At 44.8% G+C, this 25,757-nt stretch overlaps 1 protein-coding gene across 1 annotated transcript in view; it reads right to left on the minus strand.

The window, feature by feature from the left end:
• Nucleotides 1-25,757, minus strand: part of LOC144600681 (glutamate receptor 3-like) — a 297,333-nt gene that overhangs the window by 30,450 nt on the left and 241,126 nt on the right. The window contains 2 exon segments of the mRNA XM_078412564.1: nucleotides 733-847; nucleotides 1,483-1,730. Coding sequence (XP_078268690.1) covers nucleotides 733-847; nucleotides 1,483-1,730 — 363 coding nt within the window.

Raw genomic sequence — 25,757 nt, forward strand, 5'->3', positions numbered from 1 at the left:
ACATAGGTCTAAGGTGGGGGGGGGGAAGATTTAATAGGAACCTGAGGGGTAACTTTGTCCACACAAAGAGTGGCGGGTGTATGGAATGAGCAGCCGGAGGAGGTAGTTGAGGCAGGTACTATCTCAACGTTTGGACAGATACAGGGATAGGACAGGTTTAGAGGGATATGGGCCAAACACAGGCAGGCAGGACTAACGTAGATGGGATATGTTGGCCGGTGTGGGCATATTGTAAGACTCTATGACACTATGACTCCATGAAGTGTCTCGACCCGAAACATCGCCCGTCCATGTTCTCCAGAGCCCGTGTCTGAGCCCTCAGAGTTACTCCAATACTCCGGTGTCCTTCTGCGTGTTCCCAAAGGTGAATAACTTCTGAAGTCGCGGTATTTTTTAAAATAAATAAATAAATAATAATAATAATAATAATAATAATAGTACAAACTTGCACTTTGCTGCAGAACGTTTTGTCATGTTACAGAAAGCCCTGGAAACCTTTTGCCCGTTAAAAAGAAAGCCTACTTTAAAAAGCTGTCAGTCTGGTGAGGACCCCTTGATGTACCAGCATCGTGACTCCAATACCATGTGCGAATCAATTGGGTGGGTGGGGGTGGGTGGGGGTGGGGGGAGGGGGCCCTGTGGCCTTTTTGTTTCTTGTTGCGAGAATGGTCTAACAGCCTTGCCGATTACTCTGTACTAAGGTACCCGTTTCTGGTGACATTTGAGGCTGACCTTGGAGTCACCTCCCCCGCTGCCGCATTCTCCTTTGTCGTACCACCATTTGTTTTTCAATTTGTCCAACAGGCCTTGTTCATTCAGTTTTAATACTGCGAGGTTAACAGCATTTCTTGAAACAATAAAACATATTTGTAAGAAAACGGTGAACAATCGCAAGAAGTTGAGATAACGTGAAAGGAGCGCAATGGGACAAATTGGCTATTTTCACGGGGAAAAAAAATTGGCGAGAGAGAGAGAGAGAGAGAGAGAGAGACGTTTGCACATCAAATAAAGTGTTAATATTGGGGAAGGTGGCGTGAAGGAGCAACATTGTCCAAACCTGCAGTGTGCGGGAAGGGGATTTGCCTTTAAGATAAAAAAAATATATCAACAGGTCATGCAGTCAGACAGTCTTCACACAGGACAGCTCGAACCTTACCAGATTAGCTTTAAAACAAAAGTCTCGAGGACTAAAAAAAAAAAAAAAAAAAAAAAAAGAAAAACAGGTACGAACAATCGACAACAACAACAACAACAACAAAAAAAGACAGCACACTAAACCAAATGAAAGGGATGCAATTTAAAAAAAAAACTATGTTATTCGAACTATGTTACCAGCCTTACTTGATCCATGTTTTAGAACAGAGGTAGAGAACAGGTTACCTTACGTTCTTGACAATTTAAACAAAACAAAAAAAAAGAGGAAACATCAGGGTGCGTGGAATACTATAACAACATAGAATATTGTTACACTATTCCACCCACCTTAATGATGCTCCTTTAGGTGTTGCTACTCCATAGCCTTTCGAGTCAAGGTTCCCTCCTACTTTCATGGTGTCGCAGGGCTTCCTCTGCTCGATGTACTCGTTCATCGTCGACTCTAGCAAGAAGGCAAACTTTCCTTTTGATTTCCGCACTTTGGCCACTCCGTCAGCTGTCCTTTTGGTGAACACAGACGGCTCGGCAGACTTCATGTAGGACCACATTTTCTCGTACACTGCGATTTTTGAACGCTGGAGGAAGGGAGAGAGAGAGAGAGGGAGAAACAAAAATGTAAAAATATATATTTGCAGTGCTTATATAGCGCAGGGGTAGAGTTGCTGCTTTACAGCGAATGCAGCGCCGGAGACTCAGGTTCGATCCTGACTACGGGTGCTGCACTGTAAGGAGTTTGTACGTTCTCCCCGTGACCTGCGTGGGTTTTCTCCGAGATCTTCGGTTTCCTCCCACACTCCAAAGACGTACAGGTGTGTAGGTTAATTGGCTGGGTAAATGTAAAAATTGTCCCTAGTGGGTGTAGGATAGTGTTAATGTACGGGGATCGCTGGGCGGCACGGACTTGGTGGGCCGAAAAGGCCTGTTTCCGGCTGTATATATATGATATGATATGATATGATACTGAGATATAGAACTGGTGGGGTACGATGTGAGAACTATTCTCTGCACTCTGTATCTTCAGTTTAGTCTAGTTTATTGTCACCGTTGTGATATTGCAAAGCCTACTTTGTTGTATCTCAAGGACTACTTTGTTTGCCCGTGTAGCAACATGTATATATGAGAACAATAGACAATAGGTGCAGGAGGAGGCCATTCGGCCCTTCGAGCCAGCACCGCCATTCAATGTGATCATGGCTGATCATTCTCAATCAGTACCCCGTTCCTGCCTTCTCCCCATACCCCCTGACTCCGCTATCCTTCAGAGCTCTATCTAGCTCTCTCTTGAACAACGTGTTCTTGGCGGTCACTCTGGTTCCAGGTGTCCGTGAAATAAACAGCCTGGATTTAAGCTCCAGCTTTCAAACCTATAAACACATGTACTTGTGGTCAGTCCAGTCATAACAACGGTATAACAGACCACGAAGTACAACAGTCACGTCCCGAGGTTCAGTGAAAAGCTTTTGTTGCGTGCTGACCAGTCAGCGGAAAGACGATACATGATTCGAATCGAGCCATTTACAGTGCATAGATATATGATAAAGGGAATAACATTCAGTGCAAGATAAAGTCTGAAGAAGAGTCTTGACCCCAAGCATCACCTACTCCTTTTCTTCAGAGGTGTTGCCTGACCTGCCGAGTTACTCCAGCATTTTGTGTCTATCTAAAGTCCAGTAGAGTCTGATCAAATATAGTCAGAAGGTCTCCAATGAGGTAGATGGCAGCTCAGGACCGCTCCTATCTGACATTCCCTTATCTTCCCCTTTGCTCTACCTATTGTACTTGAGTTTGACTCGATTGTGTTTACATACAGCATTATCATATCATATCATATCATATCTATACAGCCGGAAACAGGCCTTTTCGGCCCTCCAAGTCCGTGCCGCCCAGCGATCCCCGTACATTAACACTATCCTACACCCACTAGGGACAATTTTTACATTTACCCAGCCAATTAACCTACATACCTGTACGTCTTTGGAGTGTGGGAGGAAACCGAAGATCTCGGAGAAAACCCACGCAGGTCACGGGGAGAACGTACAAACTCCTTACAGTGCAGCACCCGTAGTCAGGATCGAACCTGAGTCTCCGGCGCTGCATTCGCTGTAAAGCAGCAACTCTACCGCTGCGCTACCGTGCCGATCTGATCTGAATGGATAGCATGCAAAACAAGGCATGCAAAACAAGGCTTTTCATTGTACCCCGGTGCATGTGACAATAACAGCACGAAATGTAAATATGGTGAAAATCTTTTGTTTGCATACTACCCTATTAAATCAGATCATATAATACACAAACACAATCAAGCCCAACAAAAGCACAACAGGGAAAAATACAACAGTGCAGATTATAGGTTTTCAGCATTTAGCGCTGCAGATCCACAGATAAAGTCCAAAGCCTACAATGAGGCAGGTTGGAAGATTGAGACTAACAAAAGAGGAAGAATTCTCTGTGCTCACAGGAATCTTCATTTCACAAACTGCACTCTTCTGGTTTTTTTTAATCCTTATCTTTTTAGTTTAGTTTCGTTTGAGTTTAGTTTATCGCCGTGTGTACCAATAGACAATAGACAATAGGTGCAGGAGCCGGCCATTCAGCCCTTCGAGCCAGCACCACCATTCAATGTGATCATGGCTGATCATTCTTAATCAGTACCCCGTTCCTGCCTTCTCCCCATACCCCTTGACTCCGCTATCCTTAGGAGATCTATCTAGTACTCCGCTATCCTTAAGAGCTCTATCTAGTAAATCTAGTACCGAGGTACAGTGAAAAGCTTTTGTTGCTTGCTAACCAGTGGAAAGACAATAGGTGATTGTAATCGAGCCGTCCACAGCATACAGATACATGCTAAAGGGAATAACGTGAATAACGTTTAGTGCAAGATAAAGCCAGTAAAGTCCGATGATAGAGAGTCTGGGCTATCTTCAGGCAGTACCACGGGTTTCACTCTATACATCTGACAGATTGTAAAATCATCAGTTAAGATCATTTTACTGAGAGTACAATTAGTGGCTCCGCATCCAAGATGTTGATGGGCATCGTGAACTTCAATCTCTGCTTAGTCATGTTAGCAATTGATGTTACCAGTGACCTGGGTTTGATCCTGACCTCAGGTGCTGTCTGTTTGGAGATTGCATGTTCTCTCAGTGACCTCGTGGTTTCCCCAGGTGCTCTGGTTTCCAACGAAGCCCCAAGAATCTCTGTTTTTTGGGTAATGGGCCACTGTAAATTGTGTCTAGCGAATAGGTGCGTGCTAGAATCTAGTCAACACAGTGAGGGCAGCACAGTGGCGCAGCGGTAGAGTTGTTGCCTTGCACGCCAGAGACCCGGGTTCGATCCTGACTACGGGTGCTGTCTGTACGGAATTTGTACATTCTCCCTGTGACCTCATGGGTTTTCTCCGGGTGCTCCGGTTTCCTCCCACACTCCAAAGATGTTTGGGTTTGTAGGTTAATTGGCTTCGGTAAAATTTGTAGATTGTCCCTAATGTATAGGATAGTGTTAGTATACTGGGTAATCGCTGTTCTGTGTGGACTCGGTGAGCCAAAGGGCTAGTTTCCACTCTCTATCTCTAAAGTCTAAAGGTATAAGGCCTAGAGTGAGAATAATAGTGTGATAATTGTAAATCTTTGAGTTTAGTTTAGAGGTACAGTGTGGAAACATGCGGTTTGGCCCACCGAGTCCACGCCGACCAGCGATCCCCGCACACTAACATTATCCTACACACACTGGGGACGATTTACAATTTTACCAAGCCAAAATTTACCTACAAATCTGCACGTGTTTGGAGTGTGGGAGGAAACCGGGGCAACCGGAGGTCATGGGGAGAACGTAGACATTCTGTACAGGCAAGCACCCGTAGTCAGGATTAAACCCGGGTCTCTGCCGCTGTAATGCAGTAACTCTGCTGCCCCCCGCACTGCCCCTTATCCCCGTACACAGTGCTGTGCTTGATGGTTGGCATGGACTTGACTGTCTCTTGGGATTGTTTCCCCTTTCTATCACCCCACAGTTCCTGACTGCGCCACCTCTGGAAAATTACCCCCTTTTGTGAGAAACGTGGATTCAAAATCCTCTTCTGTTGCCAAGCCCGAAGTTTTCAAAACTAATTTGATTCCCTGACCTTTAAGCACTGTCAGGAGGAAGAGATCTTCAAAACTCTGGCTCAGCGGGACTTAAACCTGTTGAAAGGCTGTGGTGCAAATCTGCTCCGTGACCCACTGGGCTTTGCAGAGTGAAGCCGACAGATTCAAGTAAAAGTGGGAAAGAAATTACCTTTAATGCAGCTGAGCCTCAAAGTGTTCAAAATTTAATGCCCGACAAGATGGGAATTATCTGTGCTGAAATGCATTTCGGAAAACTGCTGCTATTGTCAACTGCAGTAGTTTGTATATTTGGATTAACTTTTGAACAAGTGCATTGATGAATGGCAATGGCATTTTGCAGGCACTTTGGAAGAAGTAACATTGAAGTGGGTTAAGATTGCAAGACTATGCTTGATCTGCTTTTTATTCGGAGGGGAGAGGGAGAATAAAGTTCTGAGTCATCTGGTTTTGGTGAAGGGAGGGAAATCAGAATAAAAATGATCATGCATAAATAGTGATCTATCCACAGGCCTAGATAGAGTGGATGTGGAGAGGATGTTTCCACTAGTGGGAGAATCTAGGACCAGAGGTCATAGCCTCAGGATTAAAGGACGTTCCTTTAGAACGGAGATGAGGAGGAATTTCTTTAGTCAGAGGGTAGTGAATCTGTGGAACTCATTGCCACAGAAGGCTGTGGAGGCTAAGTCAATATATATTTTTATTGCAGAGACAGATAGATTCTTGATGAGTATAGGTGTCAGGGGTCATGGGGGGGAGGCAGGAGAATGGGGTTAGGAAGGAGAGATAGATCTCTACATGATTAGCAATGATTGAATGGTGGAGTAGACTTGATGGGCCGAATGGCCTAATTCTGCTCCTAGCACTTATGAACTTATGAATGGCACAACAAACTCTGTGCCTTTTAGACTGATTTGGAGTGATTTGACATATGATTTGAAACTCCTAATAGCACATTAAATCTTAATTTGTAAACAAGTATGCCACTAACAAATTAATTTTCACTCAAATTTAAAATTTCTATGATGAAAGTCTATATTTTCTACTTGACTACACATATGCCCCAAAGTTGTCTGATGAAAGATGATACAGAGTTGTACATGTTTATATTTTAGGCTTTGCACAATTTGATTATATGTTCTCTGATGTTATGCCACCCCAATCCATCGGATCATTGAGCCGTGTGTTGCTTTGGCCAGCTCGTGATCTGTTATCATCAACCTTTTCAGACAATAACTAAAGCAATTTTTAGGAAACTGGAATATTTTGCACACTGCATGTCGAAATTACTGTAATCTCGCCAGTCGGCGATTTATTATGTTTGTTCAATTAGGCTTGATTTCGTTTTGTTTAGTTTAGTTTAGAGATACAGTGCGGAAACAGGCCCTTTCGGCCCACCGGGTCCGCGCCGACCAGCGATCCCCGCGCATTAACACTGCCCTATAACTACTAGGGGACAATTTTAACATTTTACCAAGCCAATTAACCTGCAAACCTGTACGTCTTTGGAGTGTGGGAGGAAACCGAAAATCTCGGAGAAAACCCTCGCAGGTCACGGGGAGAACGTACAAACTCCCTAAAGACAGCACCCGTAGTCGGGATCGAACCCGGGTCTCCGGCGCTGCATTCGCTGTAAGGCAGCGATTCTACTGCTGCGCCACCGTGCTGCACGTTCTTCCGTTCCAACTAATTTTTAGGTTCGTTCTAGTAATTGTTCAGAATTTGTTATATTAAAAATAATTAGTGTTGGTTTCCGAGCACATGATCACCCGTCTTTGGAGCATGGGAGGAAACCGGAGCACCTGGAGAAAATCTACACGGTCACAGGGAAAATGTGCAAACGCCTTCTGGTGTGCCGCTGAGAAGCCCCCGCGGGCCGTGGGTGGAGCCTCGCGAGTCGACCAAGCCCGTGGCCAATGGCCCCTGGGACTGAGGAGCTCACGGCTGGGACATGGGTCGGCACCACGGAGGCGTCTGGAGGGGACCCGTCGGCCATAGTGGAGAGGTCAGCAAGGGCGCTGACCGACGGATGAGGATGGACACGTGCAAGTGAGGATGCCGCTGCCGGGGTAAGGAACAAAGGGGGAGGGGAGAACAAAGGGGAACCTGGCACGGGGGTACTTTGTAACTTTCTCGGCGCCCCTTATGGGCGACTATTTGCATACCTTGGGGATGCAAGTAAAGAATTTCACTGTGACTTGTCACAAGTATTCAATTCAATTCAACTCCGTACAGGTGCAGACAGCTCCCGTAAGCAGGATCGTACCCGGGGCTCTGGCGCTGGAAGGCAGCAACTCCACCATTGTGCCCCTTCGAGATCACTGTTTTAAGTTGGGGATATTCTGAGAATAGGCTTGTGTACACTGGAATTTAGAAGGATGAGAGGGGAACTTATCGAAACGTATAAGATTATTAAGGGGTTGGACACGTTAGAGGCAGGAAACATGTTCCCGATGTTGGGGGAGTCCAGAACAAGGGGCCACAGTTTAAGAATAAGGGGTAGGCCATTTAGAACGGAGATGAGGAAAAACCTTTTTCAGTCAGAGAGTTGTAAATCTGTGGCATTCTCTGAAGGCAGTGGAGGCCAGTTCTCTGAATGCATTCAAGAGAGAGCTAGATAGAGCTCTTAAGGATAGCGGAGTCAGGGGGTATGGGGAGAAGGCAGGAACGGGGTACTGATTGTGAATGATCAGCCATGATCACATTGAATGGTGATGCTGGCTCGAAGGGCCGAATGGCCTACTCCTGCACCTATTGTCTATTGAGAACAGGAGGAAATGCCATTGGATTGACTAGAGTTGCAAATTATAGGCCGCCCATTGCTGTGGGGAAATCCTGCCCACACATCCTGGACACAACATGAAAAAGAACTGCAACTTTTGTCATCTTGTTAGTTGCAAACCATGGCGACAGGTGTGTGCTGCCTAGGTGAGGTCTGCTACATGATTTTACCGTGTTTACGCAAAACAGAGCATTTCACCGTACCTAGGTACATGTGACAATAACGTACCATTGAATCATCGAAGTTTTCCAAATGATTGCTCAATGTATCGTGTTTAAAAATCACCCAATTCTCCATACTTGCTTCGCTACACGAACTCAAAAGTATTTTTCCTTTTTGAATCATAAATTCAGAATTTGCAGTCAACTGGTTTTCGATTCAGCCAGGGCACTACTTATTGGGAAACATAATAAAAAGATCTAATTGTAAGGCGATACCATTTTGTCTTCAAGTTTGCCTCTGTGGTTTTAAATTGCATGAGAGGTCTGTGGTTGTGCTTGCTCCCAACGGTTGAAAGCATTTAGCTAAAAAAATGAAAGGAAATTTACCGGGATTTGCAAAGGTCATTGCATCAAGAGACAATGACTTGACTGTGTAGGCAGAACTTGCTCACATAATTCATGCTGACAATAGACAATAGACAATAGGTGCAGGAGGAGGCCATTCGGCCCTTCAAGCCAGCACCGCCATTCAATGTGATCATGGCTGATCATTCTCAATCAGTACCCCGTTCCTGCCCTCTCCCCATACCCCCTGACTCCGCCATCCTTAAGAGCTCTATCCAGCTCTCTCTTGAATGCATTCAGAGAATTGGCCTCCACTGCCTTCTGAGGCCGAGAATTCCACAGATTCACAACTCTCTGACTGAAAAAGTTTTTTCCTCATCTCAGTTCTAAATGGCCTAACCCTTATTCTTAAACTGTGGCCCCTTGTTCTGGACTCCCCCAACATTGGGAACAGTCATCATATAAAGAGCATGCAATATTTTCAGAGATACTGCCCCTTTATGGCTAACCCTGAATCTACCTCTCTGACGTCAGTGTTCTGCTGAGAATAAAAAAGATCCATGACCTTATTTACAGAAGGACTGCAAGTTTAGTTTAGTGATACAGCGCAGAAACAGGCCCTTCATCCCACCGAGTCCGCGCCGACCAGCGATCCCCACACACTAGGGACAATTTGCAATTTTACCAAGCCAGTTAACCTACTGGCGTCTTTGGAGTATGGAAGGAAACCGGAGCACCCGGAGAAAACCCACACAAGGGAAAATGTACAAACTCTGTACAAACAAGCACCCGTTGTCAGGATCGAACCCGGATCTCTGGCACTGTAAGGCAGCAACTCTACCGCTGCGCCACCGTGCTGCCCTCTCCAGCTATTTTGTCTAAAATTCTTCCCTCAACGAAAAGTAGCAAAAGCATTGCTGTGGAATTAGGTTGTTGTTGTATATTGTGACAACAGGAGCAGTTCACTTCAAAGCAACAGACTGGATGTACTGGGATTACTGGGATTTCATCAGGTCTCTTACACAACCCTTAGGATACACTGATGTGGCATCTTTAAAATATGGCAACTGATGCATAATCCAATATATTTACTTGGGAATATGAGATTGACATGAATTCACTACGGTCTACATTTTGCCTTAATCAACAAATCCAATGTTTAATCTTACGTGAATTGAGTTTGAATAACAGTTAGTTTAGTTTAGTTTAGGGCTACAATGTGGAAACAGGCCCTTCGGCCCACCGAGTCCATGCCGACCAGCGATCCCCATATACTAGTTCTATCCTACACAAAAGGAACGATTTACAATTTTACTGAAGCCAATTAACCTACTACAAACCTGTATGTCTTTGGAAAGTGGGAGGAAATCAGAGCACCCGGAGAAAACCCACATGGTCACAGAGAGAACACACAGACAGTGCCTGTACTCAGGATTGAACCCGGGCTTCTGGCGTTGTCAGGCAGCAACTCTACCGCTAAACATTAAACACAGCACAGAGTAGCCATCAATCTGCATGCTACTTGAACATTCCTATATATGGTATAAAATACAAATAATTCAGCAGGTCAGGCAGCAATCGTGGAGGGAATGGGCAGATGGCATTTTGGTTCGGGACCTTTCCTCGGATGCTGTCTGACCCGCCGAGTTCCTCCAGCACTTTGGGTTTTGCTCAAAATTTCCAGCGTCTGCAGATTCTTGAGTCTTCTCTTAGAAATGGTGTGGTGATCTGTCTCAACAAAAAAACAGCTCGAGTAAGTGGTATTTCCATGAGGTGAGGGTTGTGGAGAAAATAGACCTAAACTTTCAAAAAAGTACTGTCAAATGGATAGGAGAGGTTCAGAGAGATATGGGCTAAATGCAGACAATTCGGAATAGTTCAGACGGGGGGAGGGGGGAGGGGGGAGGGGGAGGCATCTTGGTTGGCAAGGATGAGTTATGCTGAACTGTGTGAATTTATGACTCTGTGAAGTGAATCCTGAAATGGAGGAGACAGCAATTTAATGACTCCTTCTTGTCACTATTTGAATGTGTCAAGTGGCACGGCGGTAGAGTTGCTGCCTTACAGCGCCAGAGACCCGGATTCGATCCTGACTGCAGGTGCTGTCTGTACGGAGTTTGTGCATTCTCCCCGTGTCCACGTGGGTTTTCTCCGGGTGCTCCGGTTCCCCCCCCACACTCCAAAGGCGTACAGGTTTGTCGGTTAATTGGCGTCTGTAAATTGTAAATTATCTCTAGTGTGTCGGGTAGTGCTAGTGTGATCGTGGTCGGCGCGGACCCAGTGGGCTGAAGGGCCAGTTTCCACTCTGTATCTCCAACACCTCATGTCTAAAGAATTCCACGATTTGAACCTGAGGCATTCACTACATTCTACTCCCTAGCGTTTGAGGCTCATTGAGGAGGCGCTGTGAACTGTTTTGTAAGTGCTGTTATGTTTGCGTGCTACTGTATGTTTCATTTTTTCCTTAGTACCTAATCAGATGTACAGCACTTTGGTCAACGTGGGTTGTTTTTAAATGTGCGATATAAATAAAATTGACTTGACTTGACTTGACATGAACTCAAAAGTATTTTTCCATTTTTGAATCATAAATTAATAATTTTCAGTCAGCTGGTTCTCGAAACAATTAGGTTTCCAATCGGGAAACATAATTAAAAAATGTAAATGTATTCAGATAACATTCACAATTCTTTATTTTTGTGTTAATATTATTCAATGAATCTACCTGCTGCAGACTGCCTTCCACTTCAAATGCAACTGAGATCAACATTGAAAGATTAGCACTCTGAAGGTCTTAGCTAATAATGTAACCCACTCTATTTCTTTCATCCACTGCAATCTTGCTTTTATAGCTTTATGATTGGATTATATTCTTATTTTCATCGGGCCATCCGTTTCAAAAACAATTTTGAAGAGAGCAATGTAATGGTTTAACGAGGGCGTTTTCTCTAATTTGTTATATCGTAAGTAGCCTCAACAGATCAAAATCAGTTCATCAATGAAACTGCCATGAACTAAAGATGCATCCTTAAATTTGTTCAGGCTGCGAAATTCAATGACCCAAATCTGGGCAAGAGGCCTGAAGGAAGCATTCAGTCATCAGGGGTCGGTAGGATAAAGCTCTCCAAATAATGGACAAAATGAAGGCCGTCATATGATTATTAACGCAAATTGAGCCTTGAAATTTAAAGTTCTGTTCTGGCTTGATGTGAGTGACCTAGAAATAAATTTAGAATATTTTGGCTGCAATTTCTTACGAACCTGTCAAAGTCACAAGCACAGTCCTATTCTAGACAAGCAGGAACTTGATGGGAATAATCTAATAATTCCACTAGACTGGACATTTTCCGTATTGCATCGGTTGCAATGCCTCTATATGCTGGGGCAAGACATCAGCACAACAGTTGAAACCAATTTTTTCATTAAGTATTTTCAGCCTTCAGAATGTCTCTCTAGAATTTCACAGAGGGATCAGCAAAATTGATTTTCTTTGAATTATTTTTATACAATGGGATTAAATAATTGCATTGAATATTTCTGAAATGATGTTACACTGGTGCGTAGGATACTTTGAAGGTGGAATTCCAACAGTGGCCCATTATAGCCGGAGATACTGGAATCATTTGCACGGTTCACTGTGGCTCCCGGGACCTGTAAAAAATGTAGGTCTCATTGCTTCAAAGACACAGAGCTTAGCTCCTTTGTATTCTGTTAGCAGCGGGAATGCAGGATGAGTACCACTGATGGGAAATTATTGAGTTTAAAAAAAAGCAATCAACTACAAGGCCATAATGTTCCTTTACACTCAATCGCTCATAGCTGAAAACAACAACAATTCAGATATTCGCTCTAGTTTCACATGAATCCTAATATCTGCAGACACAGCCGTGCAGCTGGTCGAGCTGGGTTCAATTCCGAATTGTGTTGCTGTGTGGAGTTTGTGTTTTCTCACTATGGTTGTGTCGGATTCCCCTGTGCGGGATTGCTCCAGTTTCCACCCCACACCCCAAAGACGCGCAGGTAGGCCGGCTAATTGGTCACTGTATATCGCCCCGAGCCATGTGGGTGAATTGTAGAATTAGGGGGGAAAATGATGGGAACGGTGAGAGGAGACACAGAATTCTTCACTTTCGCTGGAGCTACAAATGGAAGTGAACATTGCCCAAGTCATGGTTAATCCTCACCACTTTAGTTTACTTTACTTTAGTGGTACAACGCGGGAGCAGGCCCCTTCGGCCCAACGAGTCCGCGCCGACCAGCGATCGCCCCGTGCGCTACCACTATCCTACACACTCGGGAAAATTTACAATTATACCGAAGCCAATTCGCCTACAAGCAAACCTGTACGTCTTTGGAGCGTGGGAGGAAACCGGAGATCCTGGAGAAAATCCAGGCAGGTCACGGGGAGAACGTGCAAGCTCCGTACAGACAGCACCCATTGTCAGGATCGAACCATAGGTCTCTGGCAATGTAAGGCAGCAACTCTACCGCTAGGCCGCCCATATCGCTTGTAATGAAATGAAAATAGGAGAGTACAGCACAGTAACAGGCCCTTCAGTCCACAGTAGCTGTGCCAAACATAATGCCAAGGTAAACTAATCTCCTCTGCCAGCACATGATCCATATCCCTCCACTCCCTGCATCTCCTCCTGCCTGTCTAAAAACCTCTTAAATGCCACTATCATACCTGCCTCCACCACTATCCCTGATTCTTGCCAAAATGTATTTGAAATATCAATAGCTTCCATTTCAAATGCTCCTTTAACAGCAAAATGTCTCTCAAGACGTCTCCTAGTTGTGTTTATAAAACCAAAATTGGCATTGAATCATGTAAGGAGATTTTAGGGCACTTGACCAAAAGACTGATTAGAGAGGTAATTGAATGCCTTAAAGCCCAAACGGTAAAATATCTGAAAAATACCGAGCTCCTCAGGCTGAATCGTTGCAGGAAGAAATAGAGTTTGTGTTTCAGGTGAACGATCGTTCAACAGAATGTTTATGGATAAGAGTGAAACCAGATGAATACTTCCAGCCCTGCTGGCTGACAGTGGAGAGGTGTTGGATGGCATGATGTGAACAATGGGTAGAGTGGATGTGGGGAGGATGTTTCCACTAGTGGCACAGTCTAGGACCAGAGGTCGTAGCCTCAGAATAAAAGGGACATTCCTTTAGGAAGGAGATGAGGAGGAATTTCTTTAGTCAGAGGATGGTAAATCTGTGGAGGCCAAGTCAGTGGATATTTTTAAGACAGAGATGGATAGATTCTTGATTAATACGGATGTCAGGGGTTATGGGGAGAAGGCAGGATAATGGGGTTAGGAGGGAGAGATAGATCAGCCATGATTGAATGGCAGAGTAGACTTGATGGCCTAATTCTGCTCCTATCACTTATGATGATGATTACACTGGATAATTAAATAGGTTTTTTGATGCTGGTTCAGCTATCTCTTCCATACTCAATTCCTTAGAGTAGTTTAATCAATTCATTTTCACTGGATAATCATTCATTTTCGTAATCTGGATAAATTCACCCAGAGAGTTGTGAATCTGTGGAATTCTCTGCCACAGAAGGCAGTGGAGGCCAATTCACTGGATGTTTTCAAGAGAGAGTTGGATGTGGCTCTTAGGGCTAACGGAATCAAGGGATATGGGGAGAAAGCAAGAATGGGGTACTGATTCTGGGTGAAGAGTCAATAGACAATAGGTGCAGGAGTAGGCCATTCAGCCCTTCAAGCCAGAACAATGATATTCATACTTACAGCAGCACAAATATGTAAAGATAGTACTCTGTAAACATCATAGTAAACAAAAAACAGATCAGTATATTTAAAAAAACAATCAATAATAGTGCAAAGCCAAAAACAATGCCCGGAAGCCCATGTGGATCGAAGCTTATTTGGAGGTTGTAGTGTTTAATAGCCTGGTGGCTGTAGGAAAGAAGCTGCTCCTGAACCTGGACGTTACAGTTTTCAGGCTCCTGCACCTTCATCCCGATGGCAGGGGTGAAATGAGAGCGTGGCCAGGGTGGTGTGGGTCTCTGATGATGCTGGCTGCCTTTTTGAGACAGACAATAGACAATAGACAATAGACAATAGGTGTAGCAGGAGGCCATTCGGCCCCGAGCCAGCACCGCCATTCAATGTGATCATGGCTGATCATTCTCAATCAGTACCCCGTTCCTGCCTTCTCCCCATACCCTCTCACTCCGCTATCCTTAAGAGCTCTATCCAGCTCTCTCTTGAAAGCATCCAACGAACTGGCCTCCACTGCCTTCTGAGGCAGAGAATTCCACACCTTCACCACTCTCTGACTGAAAAAGTTCTTCCTCATCTCCGTTCTAAATGGCCTACCCCTTATTCTTAGTCATGATCATATTGAATGACGGTGCAGGCTCGAATGACAGTGATGGCTATTTTCTATGTTTCTATGTTTCTATGTAATGAAATGTAAATGGTGTGTTACTCAAACAGAATGAATCAATACTTTATAACTTTGCCAACTTTATCTGCTGCCTCTCTGACAGAATGTAGTTGCCACATATTTAAAGGACCGTTGGGCGATGCCATCTTCTACAACATTGTACAAGATCATGAGGGGAATAGATCGGGTAAACGCACAGTCTTTTGGCCAGAATAGGGGAACTGAGAACCAGAGGACATAGGTTTAAGATGAGGAGGGTAAGATTTATTAGGAACCCGAGGGGTCACTTTGTGGAACAAACTGCTGGAGGAGGTAGTTGAGGCAGGGACTATCATCACGTTTATGAGATATCTGGACAGGTACATGGATAGGATAGACTTAGAGGGATATGGGCCAAGAACAGGCAGGTCTATTGTAGATGGGTCATGTTGATTGGCATGGGAAAGTTGGGCCAAAGGGCCTGTTTCCACGTTCTATGATTCTATGACTCTATAATAAAAGAAAAGGTGCCTCCAATATTTAATTTCTTTCCATGACATAGAAAGAGACCATCTGGCCCATCAAGTTCATCAAGAACAATCCTATTGCTCTAATTCATGTCCATTAACTCTCTCTCGCATGCTCATAAACTCTTTCTACTCCCAGCACCTACCTGTACTGGGGGTAATTTATAGTGCTCAATTAGAGTCATAGAGTCATAGAGTGATACAGTGTGGAAACAGGCCCTTCGGCCCAACTCGCCCACACTGGCCAACGATGTCCCAGCTACCCTAGTCCCACTTGCCTGCGCTTGGTCCATAACTCTGCAAACCTGTCCTATCCATGTACCTGTCTAACTGTTTTTTTAAATATTGGGATAGTCCCTGCCTCAACTACCACCTCTGGCAGGTCGTTCCATACACCCAACACTCTCTGTGTGAAAAAGTTACCCCTCGGATTCCTATTAAATCTTTTACCCTTCACCTTGAAACTATGTCCCCTACTCTGGGTAAAAGACCCAGAGTAATTTACCAAGCAGCACACATTTGGGAAGTGGGAGGAAAGGGGAAACCAATGTGGACCCTGAGGGACTGAGGAATAGTCGCTGTTTTGCAGATACAGTATTTTGATGAAGCTGTTGAATGAGGCCTTCACCAAGTCATTCACTCGATGGTTAAAGATCTTGCGGGAACTAACCACACCAGAATGGAGAATTCTCCCGGTGTCCAAGTCAAGTGATGCTCTCAATTAAATCCATTTTAAAAAAATGGTGAATTTATTTTTCTTCTTGTTCTCTGTAGTGAGGCTTGGCTAGTTGATGGTTGGCCATCACGTTTACCTAATGTCCACGATTTCTTCTTCCGAAGGAACTATTTGCTGACAAACATGACAACTGCTACTGGATAATTTAAACAAAGCCATTTAGTTTCGTTTATTTTACTTTAGTTTAGAGACACAGCATGGAAACAGGCCCTTCGGCCCACCGAGTCCGCACCGACCAGCGAACCCCGCACACTAACACTATCCTACACACACTAGAGACAATTTACATTTATACCAAGCCAATTAACCTACAAACCTGTACGTCTTTGGAGTGTGGGAGGAAACCAAAGATCTTGGAGACAACCCACGCAGGTCACAGGGAGAACGTACAAACTCCGTACAGACAGCACCCGTAGTCAGGATCGAACCGGGTCGCTGGTGCTGTAAGACAGTAGCTCTACCGCTACGCCACCGCGCCGTCCCGTTTAATACTTCTGATTTCCAAAATTAAAGGAAGCAAGCAAACCTTCCTCTTTTTTGTTAAAGAGCAGGAGCCCTGATACACCTTGAACACAGAGAGTGGTGGGTGCCTTGAACACCTGATACACCTTGAACTGCCAGGGGTGGTGTCAGATACGACAGTGGCACTTAAAAGGCGTTTTATGAGAGGCACATGGATGTGCAAGGGATGGAGGGATGTCCACGTGGGAAGCCAGATACTAGATTACCGAGGAAAGACACAAAGTGCTGGAGTAACTCAATGGGTCAGGCAGCATCCCAGTAGAACAGGGGGAAAGGTGACGTTTTGGTCCAGGTCCCTTGCGCATCACATCCAATGTAATGACACATCCTCTTTAAGGTCTTCCCCTCTCCCCCTGGCCACAGGCAAATGAGCTACAGCCAAGTCAGGGCGGCATGGTGGCGCAGCGGTAGAGTTGCTGCCTTGCAGCGAATGCAGCGCTGGAGACTCAGGTTCGATCCCGACTACGGGCGCCGCCTGTACGGAGTTTGTACGTTCTCCCCGTGACCTGCGTGGGTTTTCTCCGAGATCTTCGGTTTCCTCCCACACTCCAAAGACGTACAGGTATGTAGGTTAATTGGCTGGGCAAATGTAAAAAAATAAAAAAATTGTCCCTAGTGGGTGTAGGATAGTGTTAATGTGCGTGGATCGCTGGGCGGCGCGGACCCGGTGGGCCGAAGGGCCTGTTTCCGCGCTGTATCTCTAAAAAAAAAGTCCAATTAAAGGTTATTGGACCAATTAACGTGAGGAGAGGAAGTTGTGGGGATGAGTCTAGACCAAAGATAATAGAACAGAGCAAGATAGACCACTCCGTTGAAATCGCCTATACTGAAGTGTAGTACGCAAAGGAGCCATTTTAGTAGGCAAAACCTACCGTCTGTTATGCCTCTTGCAGTGTAATCAGTGTTTTAGGGTAACAGTATGTGTGATGATACCATAAAATATGATACCATAAAAATGCAGAATATATCTCATCTATCAATTCACAGATTTTTGTTATTTTTCTTTTTAAATGTTTCTGCAAGTTTCCGCCTACTAAAATGGCGCCATGACATGCTACGGTTTCTAGGGTCGAGTGGTCTATCTTGCTCTGTTCTAGTATCTTTGGTCTAGACTATCTTGTTTGTCTTGAGAAATAATACCTATTGGGTGTGTTCATCTTACTGTATGTGCCCGTGAATTCTGCATTGATCTATTGTCATATGATACGATACAATAGAACTTTATTTACCCCAGGAGGGATATTGATCTGCCAACAGTCATAAATCACAAAATACATGAAACTGAAGTGACGAGTGGAAAGGATTGGGGATGTGCAGGGAGGGGGGGGGGGGAGGGGGGTTAGTCTCAGTCTACCCCACGACAGAAGGGGGAGGAGTTGTACAGTTTGATAGCCACAGGGAAGAAGGATCTCCTGTGGCGTTCTGTGCTGCATCTTGGTGGGACCAGTCTGTTGCTGAAGGTGCTCCTCAGGTTGACCAGTGTGTCATGGAGGGGGTGAGCTGTATTGTCCAGGATGCTCTGCAGTTTGAGGAACATCCTCCCCTCCAAGACCACCTCCCATGAATCCAACTCCGCCCCCAGGACGGAGCCAGCCTTCCCGACGAGTTTGTTGATCCTGATGGCGTCCGCGGAAGGTGTGACCGACGCCTCACCTTCTTCAGACTGAAGAAGACACCTGACCCAAAATGACAACCTCTCAGTTAGTCTGAAGAAGGGTCCCAACCCAAAAACGTCACCTATGCATTTTCTTCAGAGATGCTGCCCGATCTGCTGAGTTACTCTGGCAATTTGTGTCTATCTTTTCTTTCCTTGCTTCTCATCCAAATACTGCAGCTGACTGTGTTTAACAAGGCAAACATGTCCCAAGATAGCACCATATTCCGTAATGAGTTGTTAACTTAAGACTTGTTACTTAAATGTCCCTCTGCCTGTTCTGCAGTAGAGGAGTTGACACATTATGTTATAGTCTGTGTTAAATAGGTACTTGTCGGCGTTTGATGTTGAGACTAGGGCCCCTGGTATGCCTGCACATGGTGTACTTGGAAACCAAGCTATGGAGGAGCCAGAGATGATGAATCATTTTGGCACTGTGAATGCACACGTTTAAAAAAAAAAAGCAGCTCAATTTTGTTTCTCGATGTCACACAAAAACCGATAATCTTAAATCAGAGATAGCTTCAATTACTTTGCTTTCATGGCAGCGGCAAAAATGATTTGGAGTGTGCATGTTGCTACCATTGCAGCATGCATCTTTCATCTTCAATAAGGGGAAAAAAACCTCTCTTATGTTGTGGGTTGGAGTTACATTCAGGCCAGAAATGTGTTGTATGACAGGTTCTCTTTCCTGATGCACTTTAACATGGAATTTAGCAATAGAACATCGAATTTACTTCAAGAGGACTAGAATACAAAAACGGATGTAATGCTGAGTCTCTGGAAGGCACTGATTGCAGTGCTCATTTTTTAGGTGCCGGCAGCATCTCAGGAGAGAAGGAATGGGTGACGTTTCGGGTCGAGACCCTTCTTCCTTCCTAAAGGAACGTCCTTCAGTTCTGAGGCCTCTGGTCCTAGGCTCTCCCACTAGTGGAAACATCTTCTCCACATCCACCTAATCCAGGCCTTTCATTATTCGGGGCGTCATTTCAGGTTTTGCTTGGGGTGGGGGGGGGGGGGGGGGGGGGGGGGAGGGGGGGGGGGGGTGTGGGGGGAAGCTTCGCTTCTGAAGAAGGGTCTCGACCCGAAACGTCACCCATTCCTTCTCTCCCGAGATGCTGCCTGACCTGCTGAGTTACTCCAGCATTTTGTGAATAAATACCTTCGCTTCTGTAAAATCCCCTTTATTTAATACGCGGCCGCTGTTAAATTCCCCGCTCGTTAAAATTGCCCGCTGTTTATTTTGGCTTTATTTTTTACATAGAGTTGACGGAGCGGCGCTCCGGTGAGCTCCGGCAGCACTGACCCCTGCTGGTCAGGCCACATTTGGAGCACCGTGAGCAAATCTGGGCCCCATGTCCGAGGAAGGATGTGCTGGCGCTGGAGAGGGTCCAGAGGAGGTTTACGAGAACGGTCCCAGGAATGAGTGGGTTAGCATATGATGAGCGCTTGATGGCACTGGGCCTGTACTCGCTGGAGTTCAGAAGGGTGAGCGGGGACCTCATTGAAACGTACCGAATAGTGAAAGGCCTGGATTAGGTGGATGTGGAGAAGATGTTTCCCCTAGTGGGAGAGCCCAGGACCAGAGGCCTCAGAACTAAAGGACGTTCCTTTAGGAAGGAAGAAGGGTCTCGACCCGAAACGTCACCCATTCCTGCTCTCCTGAGATGCAGCCTGACCTGCTGAGTTACTCCAGCATTTTGTGAAATAAATACCTTTGATTTGTACTAGCATCTGCAGTTATTTTCTTACACTTCCTTTAGGAAGGAGTCGAGGAGGAATTTCTTTAGCCAGAGAGTGGTGAATCTGTGGAATACATTGCCACAGACGGCTGTGGAGGCCAAGTCAATGGATATTTTTAAGGCAAAGAAAGATTGATCCTTGATTAGTACGGGTGTCAGGGGTTATGGGGAGAAGGCAGAAGAATGGGGTTCGGAGGGAGAAATGGATCAGCCATTATTGAATGGCGGAGTAGACTTGATGGGCCGAATGGTCTAATCCTGCTCCTTTCACTTATGATCATGAACATACGGGCAGGCACATGAATATCTCACGGTGAATGGTGGGATATGGACGGAATGGATTAGTTTAATTTGGCATCATGTTCGGCATGACCATCGTGGTCTAAAGGGCCTGTCCCGTACTGTTCTAAGTTCACTGTGGCGGCACAGCAGTGCAGCTGATAGATCCTTTCCTTCACAACGCCAGAGACCCAGGTTTGATCCTGATGTCGGGTGCTGTGTGCAGTTTGCACTTTCTTCCTGTGACCGTGTGCGTCTCCTCTGGGTGCTCTGGTTTCCCCACCACATCCCAGGTTTGTAGACAATAGACAATAGACAATAGGTGCAGGAGGAGGCCATTCGGCCCTTCGAGCCAGCACCGCCATTCAATGTGATCATTGCTGATCATTCTCAATCAGTACCCCGTTCCTGCTTTCTCCCCATAACCCCTGACTCCGCTATCCTTAAGAGCTCTATCTAGCTCTCTCTTGAATGTATTCAGAGAATTGGCCTCCACTGCCCTTTGAGGCAGAGAATTCCACAGATTCACAACTCTCTGACTGAAAAAGTTTTTCCTCATCTCTGTTCTAAATGGCCTACCCCTTATTCTTAAACGGTGGCCCCTGGTTCTGGACTCCCCCAACATTGGGAACATGTTTCCTGCCTCTAACGTGTCCAACCCCTTAATAATCTTATACGTTTTTCCTCATCTCTGTCCTAAATGGACTACCCCTTATTCTTAAACTGTGGCCCCTGGTTCTGGACTCCCCAAACATTGGGAACATGTTTAAGAAGGCCATTTAGAACTGAGATGAGGAAAAACTTTTTCAGTCAGAGATTGTGAATCTGTGGAATCTGTATCCACCTATTACCAGGCTTTGCCCTGCCCACATCTATCTTCCAACATTCTCTCCCCTCCCCCCCACTACAATCAGTCTGAAGAAGGGTCCTGACCCAAAAGATCTTCTATCCACATTCTCCAAAGATGTTGCCTGACCCGCTGAGTTACTCCAGATAGACACAAATGTAATGACAGCATCTCTGCAGAAAATGGACAGGTGATGTTTCAGGTTGGGACCTTTCTTCAGACATTACTCCAGCAAATTGTGTCTTTTTTTTTGTTGCTATCAGCACCTGCGATTCCTTGTGTCCATTCACAGATTCCATTAACATCCATCCTCTTAAATTTTAATACACTTCTGATTTCCTTTAAAGTAAGTTTGTGAGGCATTTGAAGACTGCTGATAGTGGCATTTAGGGCAATTTAAATGGCATGATTAGCATTCCAATACTACATTCACCTCGGATTTCTGGAATAGGCGCTCATATTTCTAAAATCACGTAGAGGGAGTTGTTATCAAGAACATGATTAATCCATCTCTTAAAATGTAACAATGCATAACACAAGCAAGTTAACTGGGTCAAAATCAATAGCAGAAGGATAATTAATTCCCATAACTTCTTCACATTCCTGTCTTACCTGCACAGTACATTTAATTGAAGCATTGGGTATGCTATTAATTACAGTTCAGTTAGGGATGTTTTTTTGTCTATTTCCAAATCAGTTATAATCAGCTTACCAATTAGGTACAAATTGAACGAAATGTCTGCTTCAGCAAAGAACTTTAATTTATTTACATTGATGAGAATGAGTAGAGACTGGAGGAACATTGTCATCTTCAACCTAAGACAATAACTGCAGATAAAACGCTGCCACGATCTCTGTCTGCTCTCTCTGCATGCAGCACCAGTTGATCAATATTTATTTGTGAAATTGAAAGGGACACGATAATCAATATACAGTGGAGGTAAAAAACTTCAATTGCAACGAGATCAATATAACAATCCCTTGATATTACGAGGTAAAGTTTGAAAATTTATAAAAGGTACGATAAAAAAAAAAATCTACCGTAGGGAAGATTTAAACTTGAACGAGTAGGATGACGCTTTTAACAATATTTTAGGCACCTGTTTTCTTTGAGGCAAGGAGACATAAGGAACTGCAGATGCTGGAATCTTTAGCAAAACACAAAAAAAAAGCGCTGGAGTAACTCAGTGGGCCAGGCAGCACATGTGAAGGGAATGGATAGGCGATTTCTTGGGTAGGGACCCCTTCTTCAGACTGATTCTTGGCTAAAGAAGATATTTGCAAACTAATGAGATGATGGGTGAAATGCCCATGTTAAAATTTAATTGGGGTGACTTTTATCAATCACAAAACGAATCCAAGGATTAGCAACATAGATTCCACATATTAACTATATATATCTATATTTAATTTTCAAAGACTGGAAAGCTAAATAAAAACATTTCTAAATTATTACCATTCTGAATTTTAGCAATGCCTTCCATCTGGGAATACTATATTCCCAATGATTTTAGAGTCAATTTCTAACCCTTGCATTCCCGCTCTCTCCGTCCCTCCCCCATCTTAGTTCTCCTACCAGTTCCACTGTCCACCTGATTAAATGTTACTGATTGCATGGTGTTTTGTAACCTTCCCCTCGGCTAACAATGAACCAGTCTACATTTCCTTATCAGCATCAGCTTTGATCTGTCATTTTCACCTCTCGCCCTTCCATATCTCTACTCTCAGTCTGAAGAAGGGTCTCGACCCGAAAGGTCACCCATTCCTTCTCACCAGAGATGGCCCCTGTCCCGCTGAGTTACTCCAGCATTTTGTGTCCATCTTTGGGTATAAACTAGAATCTGCAGTTCCTTCCCACACAGGTACTACTGAAATATTGGCAGTGATATTGGCACCAGAGGCCCGGGTTCGATCTGTACGGAGCTGTCTGTACGGGTGCTGTCTGTACGGAGTTTATACGCTCTCCCCGTGACGGCGTGGGGGTTTTCTCAGAGATCGGTTTCCACCCACACTCCAAAGACGTACAGGTTTGTAGGTTAATTGGCTGGGTATAAATGTAAAATTGTCCCTAGTGTGTGTAGGGTAGTGTTAATATGCTGGGATCGCTGGTCGGCGTGGACTCGGTGGGCTGAAGGGCCTGTTTCCACGCAGTATCTCTAAACCAAATTAAACTAAACGCATAGAAAGTCAGAACCTTTTTTCCCCAGTGTGGAAATGTCAAAGATCAGAGGGCATAGCTTTAAGGTAAGAGGGGCAAAATTGAGAGAAGATGTGCAGAAAAAGTTTTATCTTACACAGAGGGGGTGGATGACTGGTACATGCTGCCAGAGGCGGTGGTGGGGGCAGATACAATGTGCCATTTAAGATGCTTTTGCATAGACACATGAATATGTGGGGGAGAGTGGGATATGAATCATGTGTAGGCAGAGGAGATTAGTTTAATTTGCATGTGTAGGAAGGAACTGCAGATGCTGGTTTAAACCGAAGATTGACACACAACACTGTAGTAGAGAAGTTGGGAGGTCATGTTGCAGTTGTAAAGGACGTTGGTGAGACCGCATTTAGAATATTGTGTGCAGTTCTGGGCACCATGTTATAGGTAAGCTATTGTCAAGCTTGAAAGGGCTCAGAAAAGATTTACGAGGATGTTTCCAGGACTAGAGGGTGCGAGCTATAGGGAGAGATTGTGTAGGCTGGGTCTCTATTCCATGGAGCGCAGGAGGATGAGGGGAGATCTTATAGAGGTGTACAAAATCATGAGAGGAGTAGATCGGGTAGATGCACAGAGTCTTTTGCCCAGAGTAGGGGAATCGAGGACCAGAGGACATAGATTCAAGGTGAAGGGGAAAAGATTTAATAGGAATCCGAGGGGTAACGTTTTCACACAGAGGGTGGTGGGTGTTTGAAACAAGCTGCCAGAGGAGGTAGTTGAGGCTGGGACTATCCCATTGTTTAAGAAACAGTTAGACGGGTACATTGATAGGACAGATTTGGAGGGATATGGATCAAGTGCGGGCAAGTGGGACTAGTGTAGCAGGGACATTGTTGGCCTGTGTGAGTGAGTTGGGCCGAAGGGCCTGTTTTCACACTGTATCACTCTATGACTGTATGACTATGACTCTAACTCAGCGGGACAGGCAGCATCTCTGGACTGAAGGAATGGGCGACTTTTCGGGTCGAGAGCCTTCTTCTCAAGAAGGGTCTCGACCTGAAACGTCACCCATTCCTTCTCTCCAGAGATGCTGCCTGTCCCGCTGAGTTACTCCAGTGTTTTGAGTTTAACTTTGCATGTTTGGTACATGCATTGTGGGCGAAAGGACCTGTTCCTGAGCTGGACTATATCGCTGTCTATGTCTCTCGTTTCCCTTGCCCCTGACTCTCAATCTGAAGAAGGGTCTCGACCCAAAACGTCACCCATTCCTTTTCTCCAGAGATGCTGCCTGACCCGCTGAGTTACTCCAGTAATCTTGGGAGATGTTTCTATTCTATGTGAGATACATGCAGTACAGACCAAATTTCGTAAGAGTACATTAGATAGAATCTGACTAAAATTCATGGTCAGGAAGGGCAAACAAAATCACAATGAAAACTACGTGCAGATGCTAGCAATGTGAAATATATTTCCAGTATTTCATGCATTTTTCATGCATTTTTCACAGGCTATGAAACCTACTTAAAATTCTTTGTCTGGATAACTCTGCAAGGTGTATGTTGTTTCAGTGCTTTTGGATAAAGTACCATCCTGCAATCCTAATAAGGGTCTCGACCCTGAAACGTCACCCATTCCTTCTCTCCAGAGTTGCTACCTGTCCCGCTGAGTTTCTCCAGCATTGTGTGTCTAATACATGATTGCTTTCCTCATGAAGAAAGCAAAGAAGAAGCATAAAAGAAGTGTAATCCTACTTGAGCTTTTATATACTAATATATTGGGGAAAATATATTTGGAAGGTTTACAAAATGCCTTTTATTTCCTCATAGCTATGAATGCTCTCTGTAGTGAAATAAATCCTCGAATTGAAAATGTCAAGATTTGAAAGGAATCAATGCAACTTCATCTTGTGATGAAAGAATGGGTCGACTGGGCTTATATTCATTGGACTTTAGAGGGATGATAGGGGATCTTATAGAAACAGATAAAATTCTTAAGGGATTGGGCAGGCTAGATGCAAGAAAAATGTTCCCGATGTTGGGGGAGTCCAGAACTGGGGGTCACAGTTTAAGAATAAGGGGTTGGCCATTTAGGACTGAGATGAGGAAAAACTTTTTCACCCAATCTGTGAATCTGTGGAATGCTCTGCCACAGAAGGCAATGGAAGCCAATTCACTGGATGCTTTCAAGAGAGCATTAGATATAGCTCTCAGGGCTAACGGAATCAAGGGATATGGGGAAAAAGCAGGAACGGGGTACTGATTTTCGATGATCAGCCATGATCATATTGAATGGCGGTGCTGGCTCGAAGGGCCAAATGGCCTTCTCCTGCAACTCTTTTCTATGTTTCTATGTTTCA

The sequence above is a fragment of the Rhinoraja longicauda genome, chromosome 15, assembly GCF_053455715.1.
Source record: "Rhinoraja longicauda isolate Sanriku21f chromosome 15, sRhiLon1.1, whole genome shotgun sequence".
NCBI classification, from domain to species: domain Eukaryota; kingdom Metazoa; phylum Chordata; class Chondrichthyes; order Rajiformes; family Arhynchobatidae; genus Rhinoraja; species Rhinoraja longicauda.